Source organism: Hibiscus syriacus, unplaced genomic scaffold (genome assembly GCF_006381635.1).
Source record: "Hibiscus syriacus cultivar Baekdansim isolate YM2019G1 unplaced genomic scaffold, ASM638163v2 tig00110483_pilon, whole genome shotgun sequence".
NCBI lineage: Eukaryota > Viridiplantae > Streptophyta > Magnoliopsida > Malvales > Malvaceae > Hibiscus > Hibiscus syriacus.
In genome coordinates this window covers 2,740,577-2,750,606 of record NW_024062759.1, presented here as the reverse complement: position 1 = coordinate 2,750,606, position 10,030 = coordinate 2,740,577, and the positions used below count along the sequence as shown (strand labels likewise).

At 41.8% G+C, this 10,030-nt stretch overlaps 1 protein-coding gene across 1 annotated transcript; it reads left to right on the top strand.

Moving 5' to 3' along the window:
* Positions 1-3,867: 3,867 nt before the first annotated feature.
* On the top strand, positions 3,868-9,974 carry LOC120129188. The gene is made up of 7 exons (XM_039146763.1): positions 3,868-3,957; positions 4,039-4,259; positions 4,324-4,469; positions 9,130-9,194; positions 9,332-9,417; positions 9,493-9,581; positions 9,709-9,974. Exons 1-7 carry the CDS (start codon positions 3,868-3,870, stop codon positions 9,948-9,950), a joined length of 939 nt encoding a protein of 312 aa, XP_039002694.1. The 3' UTR covers positions 9,951-9,974.
* The last annotated feature ends 56 nt before the right edge of the window (positions 9,975-10,030 follow it).

Sequence of the window (10,030 nt, the reverse complement as noted above, 5' to 3'; positions counted from 1 at the left end):
TACGAGTTTGGAAATTGTCTGGATGATCGTGATCGAGGTGCCGAAGCGAATTTGGCTCATAAGTCTAGTAGTAGTAGTTATGTACTATGGCATGATTGTTTAGGTCATCCATCCTATAAAGTGTTGTTGCAAGTTTGTAAACGATGTAATGTTTCTCTGCCAAGTGATATGAATAAAGAATGACTTCTAACGTGTGTTCCATGCCATATGGGTAAAAGCCACAGGCTTCCATTTAGTGTGTTTAAAACTCAGTATGAATATCCATTTCAGCTATTCTTTACTGATCTATGGGGCTCGGGGCATATTGTGTCGAACGGGTTCAGATACTATGTGTCGTTTGTAGACGCATGTTCGAGACACACTTGGGTTTACTTGTTGAAATAGAAAGGGCAAGCAATTCGAGCGTTTCAATTATTCCAGTAGTTAGTGCGTACATAGTTTGGCCAGGAAGTTAAGGCCGTGCAGAGTGACTGGGGAGGTGAGTTTTGTTCTCTCTCAGCTGTGCTTGCACGATGTGGGATTCAACATCGGGTTAAGTGTCCACATATGTCCCAGTAAAATGAGGTTGTAGAAAAGAAACATAGACACGTGTTTGAGATGGCGTTGACACTACTAGCTCGAGCCTCTCCACCCTTGAAGTTCTAGTCATTTGTAGTTGTAACAACAACTCATCTAATTAATAGGCTGCCAACTAAGGTACTTCAAGGGCATACTCCTTTTGAGAAGTTATTTGGGAAACCTCTAACATATGATCACCTAAGGGTGTTTGGTTGTAGGTGTTTCCCTCATTTACGAGTATTTCAGCCTTACAAGCTTGCATACAAGTCACAACCATGTGTTTTCCTAGGTTACAGTGTAAATCATCATAGATATCAGTGTTTAGCACCTGATGGACGAGTCTATATGTCTCGTCATGTAGTCTTTGATGAGTAGGTGTTCCCGTTTGTTGAACAAGTGGACAATAAAGGGTTGGCAGTTTTAACAAACTCGGGTGCTGGGGTGTTACTGATGGTGGTTCCCGGAGCTCAACGTGTATGTGGCAATTCCTCGCAGGTGCATGCTCGACGAGAAACTGAGCGTACACCTGTATGCAGTGGGGTGGTGCTTGAGGCTACTGAGGTTAGAGCTTCCAGCAGCAGTGTAGATCAGTCTACTGAAAGTGTTAGTACTGGTGCAGGTGAGAGTGTGGCAAATGTAGTGCCAGAACAGGCATAGCAGCCTGGTGAGTTGCTAGTCGATGAACCGGTTTAGGCTGGTATGCCTAGGCAGTGTGAAGGTGATGTCACAGCATGCTCATTGGCTAATAATAGGCATCCAATGGTCACCCGCAATAAACAAGGTATTTTTAAACCAAAAGCGTTTGCTACACAAGTTGAAGACAATACTAGCGAGCCATGCACGATTGGCAGGCTCTAAGAGAACCAAAATGGAAAGAGGCTGTGCTTGCTGAGTTCAATACGTTGGTGAGGAATGATACACGGGTGCTCGAACCGTTACTAGAAGGAAGAGTAGCGGTTGGATGTAAGTGGCTATTCAAGGTCAAGTACAATGCTGACGGGTCTTTGCTAAGGCACAAAGCCCGGCTGGTGGCTCAAGGGTATTCATAGGTGCCTGGTCATGACTTCAATGACACGTACAACCCGGTAGTGAAAGCGACCACAGTTAATGTTGTGTTGTCACTGGCAGTGACTCGTTGATGTAATTTAAGACAGGTGGACGTTAATAACTCATTTTTTAATGGTGAGCTTGGTGAAGAAGTTTATATGGTGCAGCCACCAGGCTTTGAACAAGTGGCGAGTGATGGCACTCGACTGGTTTGTAGGCTAAAAAATGCGATTTATGGCTGCGTCAAGCACCATGCATGTGGTATGCCAAGCTATGCCATTTTTTTTAGAGTTGGGGTTCTGTGGTACAGCAGCTGACGCGTCCTTGTTTGTAAGACGGGTCGGTGAAGTTCGTACATTGGTCCTGGTATATGCAGACGATATTATAATTACAGGAGAATCTAGTGATGCTGTTGATGAGGTGGTTCGGCTACTTGGTAAGAAGTTCTCTTTGAAGGACTTGGGTGAACTCGGTTACTTTCTGGGTGTTGAGGTGAGCAGGTCGTCTGATCAATTGGTTTTAAGTCAACGAAAGTTTGTTCGTGGGTTACTGGAGCAGACAAGTATGCTTAACGCTAAGCCAGTACCGACGCCAATGGTGGTATCACCCAAGTTGACATGTGATGCTTGGAAGTTGCTTACAGATGCGTGCATGTGTAGAAGCGTTGTTGGCTCCTTGCTGTACTTGAGTCATACGAGGCCATATATAGCGTTCAACGTTAATCGAGTGGCCCAGTATATGCATCGGCCTTGTGATGGTCATTGGCTTGCTGTTAAAAGAATCTTACGTTATTTGAGTGGGATAGTTGATTATGGCTTGGTTTTTAGGTCGGCCCCTGTGTTTGAGTCGTGCTGCTTGATTGTGTTTGCTGATGCTGATTGGGCTAGCAATGTTGATGATCGTAGGTCAGTCTCGGGTTCGTGTGTGTTCCTTGGGTGTAACATGGTTTTGTGGAGTGCTAGGAGGTAGAGGACTGTGGCTCGCTCGACAACAGAGGCTAAGTATCGTAACATTACTGATACAGTGGCTGAAGTAGTCTGGATTCGTTCGTTATTGTCTGATGTGGGTGAAGTGGTTGTTGTAGTGCCCGTCATTTGGAGTGACAACACAAGTGTTGTTGCCATGAGTGCTAATCCGGTGTTCCACGCTAGATCGAAGCATAAAGAGTTGGATATACTTTTTGTGCGTGAAAAGGTGGCTTGTGGAGCAGTTCAAGTGAACTATGTACCTGCAGAACACCAGGTTGCTGATGGGTTAACGAAACCCTTGGCAAAATCCACTCATCTGATGTTTTGACAGCAAGTGCAGATGGTAGAGAAGGAGAGAACTGAGAAGGACGGGGATAATGTTGAAGTATAGTTGCACGTGTACATGCTGTGTGCATGGTTGGTTGCTGCAGCCAATGTGTGTGTGAGGTTTGTGAGTAAGTTTGTGATTAGTCAAGATTAATTAAGGCTGTTAGAGGTTAGTTATGAGTCTGTTAAGTGAGTTAGTTGAGTCTGATATACAAGCTGTTGTGTATAAAAGGGTGGTGTAATTTCTTGATGAATAACAAGTTCAGTTGCTTTCTTTAGTGTGCTGTTACGTTTCAGTATAAACTACAACAGTCTTATAAATGTTCTGTTCCAAAAGATCAAATAAGCTTTTCGTATAGGTTTCTGCTCTGCTCTGTTTTTCATTCATTTTCGGTTATACAAATCTTCTGCGTCCAAGGGAAAAGACCCATAATTCATGAGTTTCAGTTGAAACAAAGGAAACTCTAGAATTTTCTGGCATTTTTTTCGTAGGAAAAAAAGGAAAAACTTTCTCCTCGTTTTCTCGGACTTCCCTTTGCATTTCTTTGTAAGTTACCGCGTAAACTGGGTTTTTGGATTTAACTTAAAGGATTAAACGTTGAATGGGAACATAATTAGTTTCTTCGTTGTTGATCAAAGCAGAGAAGCCTTGAGTTTTCTTTAAGTTGAAACAAAAAGGAAAAACAGAGTTGAATCCTATAAATCAGAATAAGGGTTGAAATTAAACAAACATTTTCAACTACCAACAAGACTAGGTTGAACCCATAACTCCATATATGTATATATATATACATTTTTTGTTTCCTTAAATTTAGCTTTTTCAATCATCAAAATTCGTAAATCATCATTATGCACGAGTTTTTGCATTTATTCAACGAAATCGAGGCAATCTCTCCCCCTATTTGCTCTCCTCTATTTTTTTCCTTCATTTTCCCACTCGTTTGAGTTAGAGAGAAACCTAATCATCATGATTTTCGAATCTGGGTCAACACAATTGAACCTCGATAGTTTCCTTCACTGCACAACACCCACAGTCAAATCCCAATTCCTCCCCAAGGTTTGAGAATTCACCAGAATCATCTCTGATTAAGTTCCCCCCCTTTTTTCCAGTTTCTTAATGTATGATTTTCATTTGCAGAGTGAGATTAGGAATCTCAGCGTATTATGGCACCCTTGCGAAAGAGAAAACATCGAGTATTTCACGTTGGGTGATCTTTGGAACTGTTACGATGAATGGAGTGCGTACGGTGCCGGCGTTCCCATCGGATTGGACAACAACGAAACATTAGTCCAGTACTACGTTCCTTATCTCTCCGTCATTCAAATATTCACCTTCGATTCTTCCGTCAGTGGATTAAGGTAACAAATTGCTTGGATTCCATGACCGGGACGTGAGCGAAATTTGATGAATTGTTTTTGACAGGGAAGAGATTGAGTCGGGTGATGGCGAGAGGGATTCATTTAGTGATTCGTTCAGTGATGAAAGTGAGTTATGGAGATCGGACGGATGCTCATCGGAGGACGGTGGCTCCGATCAAGACAGCCTCTGGCACGTGAATAACAGGTTGGGTTTGAAAAAATAGAAAACAAATTAACCCACAACTACTATACTATTTTCCAAGTGATTTTGTATTTCTTTTTGTTGTATATAAATGAAATCAACAAGGTCCTTTATATAGGCACTAGGCACTACTCTTCCAAAAAAAAAAAAATTCTATTAAAACTCATAAAAGACAATTAACTCCTATATCACCCCTTGGCCTTTCACCTACTAAAACTCATAGACCTTTTATTTTCCCATTAACTTCTAAATTTAAAGAAAAACATTAAGGATTACATTTAAGTTTATTCAACAAAACTCCCCCTTAAACTTAAATGTTTCTACCATCCATCATGCCAATCATCTTCTTGCATTTGTCAAGAAGTACTTTCGGTAGCGGTTTTGTGAAGATATCCGCAACTTGATCCTGACTTGCCACATGCACCAATTCCACACTTCCTTCCTTCACATGATCTCGGATAAAGTGAAAACGAACATTGATGTGTTTGCTTCTTTCATGGTTCACTGGGTTCTTTGCCAACTCAATTGCTGATTTGTTGTCAACATGAATCATAGTTACACCTAGTTGCTTTAGCTCCATCTTGCTCAACAAATTTCTAAGCCATATCGCATGACATACACACCAAGATGCTGCCACATATTCTGCTTCACACGTCGAGAACGTCACGATCGGCTGCTTCTTTGAAAGCCAAGTAAACGCATTATCTCCCATAAAAAACACATATCCCGATGTGCTTTTCCGATCGTCTATGTCTCCGCACCAATCGCTGTCGGAGTACCCAACCAATTTGTAATCTTCTGCTTTCGAGTAGAACAACCCGAGTGACACTGTTCCTTGGATGTATCGTAGGATTCGCTTCAACGCCTTCCAATGTGAATAAACTGGCTCCTCCATGAACCGACTTACAATGCCGACACTTAACGAAAGATCCGGCCTTGTACATGTGAGATATCGAAGGCTTCCTACCAAACTCCGGTATCTACTTGCATCGACACGTTCCCCTCCATCGAACTTTGATAATTTTGCACCTGGTTCCATTGGTGTTGATACCGGGTTGCAATTTTCCATATTGTATTTCTTCAAAATCTCTTTTGCATATGTCTCCTGCGATACAAAAATACCTGTCTCTACTTGTCTAACCTCCAAACCAAGAAAAAACTTCATTAAGCCCAAATCTGTCATCTCAAATTCCCGTGTCATTGTGCCCTTAAACTCTTCTATCATCTCATCATTGTTACCCATAAAAATGAGATCATCAACATAAAGAGCAACAAATAACACGTTACCTCCATTCTTCTTTGCGTAAAGGGCATGCTCGTAGGGACATTTCTTGAACCCGTTCTCCATGAAATATGTATCGATACGTGTATTCCATGCCCGTGGTGCTTGCTTCAACCCGTAAAGAGCCTTCTTCAATTTTAACACCTTTTTATCTTCTTCGACTTTTACGTACCCGGGTGGTTGTTCGATGTAGATATCTTCTTCAAGCACACCATTCAAGAATGCCGACTTGACATCCATTTGAAATATCGGCCATTTGAATTGAGCAGCTTGTGAAATGAGTAATCGAATTGTCTCCATTCTTGCAACAGGAGCAAACACCTCGTCATAGTCGATTCCTGCCTTTTGCTTGTATCCTTTCGCAACAAGTCGCGCTTTGTATCGTTCTATCTCGCCTTGAGCATTCATCTTTTTCTTGAACACCCACTTCACACCAATAGGTTGACTTCCTTTCGGCAATTCTGCTAGCTCCCATGTGTTGTTACGGTCAATCGCTTCAATCTCCTCGTTCATGGCAGTTCTCCACTTCTTGTCTCGCAACGCCTCTTCAAAGCTGATATTTTCAGCATCTGCCAAAAGACATACAAGGTTTACTTCATTTGTCGAATCATACAAATCTTGTAAACTTCGTATTTTGGGTTGTCTTGGTTCATCTTCATCATCGGTAGTTTCAGAGTTTGTTGGTATGTTTTTTGGTGAAACGATTGATGATTCTCCAACTTCGATGATAGCCTCTGTTGAATTGTTCCAGTCCCACTCGCTTGCTTCGTTTATTCGCACATCACGACTCACCATCACCTTCTTGCTTATCGGATCGAATAGCTTGTACCCTTTTATCTTCTCATCATACCCAATAAAAATATACTTTTTACTTTTGTCTTCGAGCTTCGTTCTTCGTTGATCCAGTACGTGTGCATAAGCAATACTACCGAACACTTTGAGATGAGAAACTGTCGGCTTTTGTCCGCTCCATGTCTCTTGTGGTGTTTGATCATCTAACTTTATATGTGGACATCGATTTTGTACATAGATGGCACATTGCACGGCTTCTGTCCAGAATTCCTTCGGCATCTTCTTGCTCTTGAGCATTGATCGAACCATGTCGAGAATGGTCCGGTTCTTCCTCTCGGCCACACCGTTTTGTTGAGGAGAGTATGGTGCAGTTAGAAATCTCCTTATGCCTTGCTCCTCGCAATACTCCATGAAAGCTGTCGAAGTATACTCGCCACCTCTATCGGATCGTACGGCTTTGATGTGTCTACCAGTTGCCTTCTCCACCATCACTTTGAACTTTTTGAACACCTCAAATGCCTCGGATTTTTCTTTCAAAAAATAAACCCAAGTTTTTCGTGAGAAATCATCGATAAAGGAAATGAAATACCTTTTACTGCTGAAAGATTCGGGGGTGATTGGTCCACATATGTCGGTATGAATCAACTCGAGAGGGTGTTTAGCTCGATATTCTGCCTTCTTTTGAAACGAGGTTCTTGATTGCTTGCCAAGCACACATTCTTCACAAAATTTGCCCTCATAATCTATATCCGGCAGCCCGTGCACCATGTTCTTCTTTGCTAACTCTTTTAGACCACCATGATGTAAGTGACCAAAGCGAAGATGCCACAGTGATGCTTTGTCTTCTACGTCGATTCGCAAACATTTTTCTCGCACGCTTCTCAAATTTAGTTTGTACATCCGATTTTTGCCCATCTCGACTCGAGCAACTATACGCCCTTGCTTGTCCTTCAAGTGTAGTATCCGATCTTTCAAAAGTGCCGAGTAACCTTTCTCTGTGAGTTGCCCCATACTCAAAATGTTTGTCTTGAGATCTGGTACATAAAAAACATCTTGGATTGACCCTATCAAGCCATCCTTTTGTAAGTAACAAATCGTACCTCGGCCTTTGACCTGCACTTTTGATGCATCTCCAAAAGTCACATGACCATCTTCAATCTTTTTCATCTCTTTGAATAGGTACTTGTGACCACACATATGGTTGCTTGCGCCCGATTCGAGGTACCACAGAGTGTCATTGTTGATGTTGAATTCATTTTGAGCCATCAAGAGAAAGCCTTCATTCGCTTCATCTTCCAAGGCTAGGTTGATTGTTTCTTCCACCTTTTTATCGGCTCGACAATCTTTTGCAAAATGCCCCACTTTACCACAGTTATAACATTTGTCAGAGTTGCAATCCTTCGCGTAGTGACCATACTTGTAACACTTGTAGCACTCGATATTGGAATAATTTGATCGGCCGCCTCTTCCTCGTTCGCGTCCTCTTCCACGCCAATTTGGTTGGCTTGACTGTCCATTCTCCTTATAGTACCCTTCATGACTGTCGCCTTGACCACCGCGACCATATCCACGACCTCCACGGCCACGACCTTTACCTCGAAAATTTTGAGAATAAAATACCTTTTCGTCTTTGATTAACGCCTTGGTTTGAAGTGCTTGCTCAAGTGTCTCCTCCTTCTTTTTCTTTTTACGTTGTTCGTGTGCCTCGAGTGAACCAGTAAGCTCGTTGACTGTGAGTGTCGCAAGGTCTTTTGACTCTTCTATTGCGCACACAACATTCTCAAAATTGTCGGTTAATGATCTCAAAATCTTCTCCACAACTCGTGCCTCGGTTAACGCTTCGCCATTACGATTGAGTTGGTTCACCACGGTTTGTACACGTGTGATGTAGTCGGATACACTTTCCAACTCCTTCAACTTTATGCTTTCCAACTCGCCACGAAGAGTTTGGAGACGCACTTGCTTGACTCGGTTGGCTCCTTTGAACACTTTTCCTAAAATGTCCCACGCTTCTTTTGAAGTAGCTGCACCAGCAATCTTCTCAAAGCCCGACTCGTCAACGGCTCGGAATAACATGTATAGTGCCGCCTTATCCTTCGATCGTGCCTCTTTCAACGCCTTGGTTTGAGCCGTCGTATATCCCGTGGTTGTTGTTGGTTCTTCGAAACCTTCTTCGACCACCTCCCATGCATCTTGAGATCCGAGAAGAGCTTTCATTTGAATGCTCCAGTTCTCGTAGTTCGCCTTCGTTAGTCGTGGTAGCAACATTTGACCCGTCATATTTGCCATTGGCTCTGATACCAATTTGAAAAAATAGAAAACAAATTAACCCACAACTACTATACTATTTTCCAAGTGATTTTGTATTTCTTTTTGTTGTATATAAATGAAATCAACAAGGTCCTTTATATAGGCACTAGGTACTACTCTTCCAAAAACAAAAAATAAATTCTATTAAAACTCATAAAAGACAATTAACTCCTATATCACCCCTTGGCCTTTCACCTACTAAAACTCATAAACCTTTTATTTTCCCATTAACTTCTAAATTTAAAGAAAAACATTAAGGATTACATTTAAGTTTATTCAACAGGGTTACCTTTATTTCCAGTATTTCGAGAGAACTACCCCTTATGGAAGAGTTCCACTCAAGGATAAGGTTGCCCCTTTTTTCATCATTTTTCCATCGACGTGCTTTTTTAAATATTTAAGTATAGTAAAGGGATCGAAACCATAGTTTAACCACTTTTTCAGTATGAGATGAACGTGACTAATTATTTTTCAAATCCCTTACAGATTAATGGATTATCACGAAGATACCCTGGTTTGATGTCCTTGAGGAGCGTAGATCTCTCTCCAGCTAGTTGGATGGCGGTTGCATGGTATATTTCTTATTATATCTATCTATTTTATAATTTTATTAATAAATAATTATTATTCCATTCGGATAATTATAGGTACCCAATTTATCACATTCCCATCGGAAGGACCATAAAGGACCTGTCCGCATGCTTCCTTACATACCACACTTTATCTTCTTTCCAAGGTGCCTTTGTTGTCTCCTTTTCTTTCATCTCTTTCTACTTTTGATTAAGGATAGGGCAGGGTTACATGATAATCGAATCCGGATTAGTGTCGATTCTTATATGTTTATGTCTATCCTATATGTGTAGATATGAATCCTGAGGACAACGTCGAGTGTCCCGAGAGGAAGCGAAAGGAAGGAGACAACATCGGTCTTTTTCCGTTCGGTTTGGCCACATACAAGATGCATGGAGACGTGTGGGTGATGGGAAATTACGGGCAAGACCAAGAGAGATTGGTGTCGCTTTCCAGTGTCGCGGACTCGTGGCTGAAGCAACTTAGGGTCGAGCACCACGACTTCAATTACTTCACCGGAACTCGACGTGGCTAAACAACCTTTTGTGATTTTGTTTTCTGGTTTTGTGTTTTGTGAAGTAATAGCGGCCTTGAAAGCTTGTGGTCGGCACTTGT

Coding starts and splice junctions, on each gene's coding strand:
- LOC120129188 (XM_039146763.1), top strand. CDS start 3,868: ATGATTTTCGAATCTGGGTCAACACAATTGAACCTCGATAGTTTCCTT. Junction 3,958..4,038: donor AATCCCAATTCCTCCCCAAG/GTTTGAGAATTC, acceptor TTTCATTTGCAG/AGTGAGATTAGGAATCTCAG. Junction 4,260..4,323: donor TCTTCCGTCAGTGGATTAAG/GTAACAAATTGC, acceptor TGTTTTTGACAG/GGAAGAGATTGAGTCGGGTG.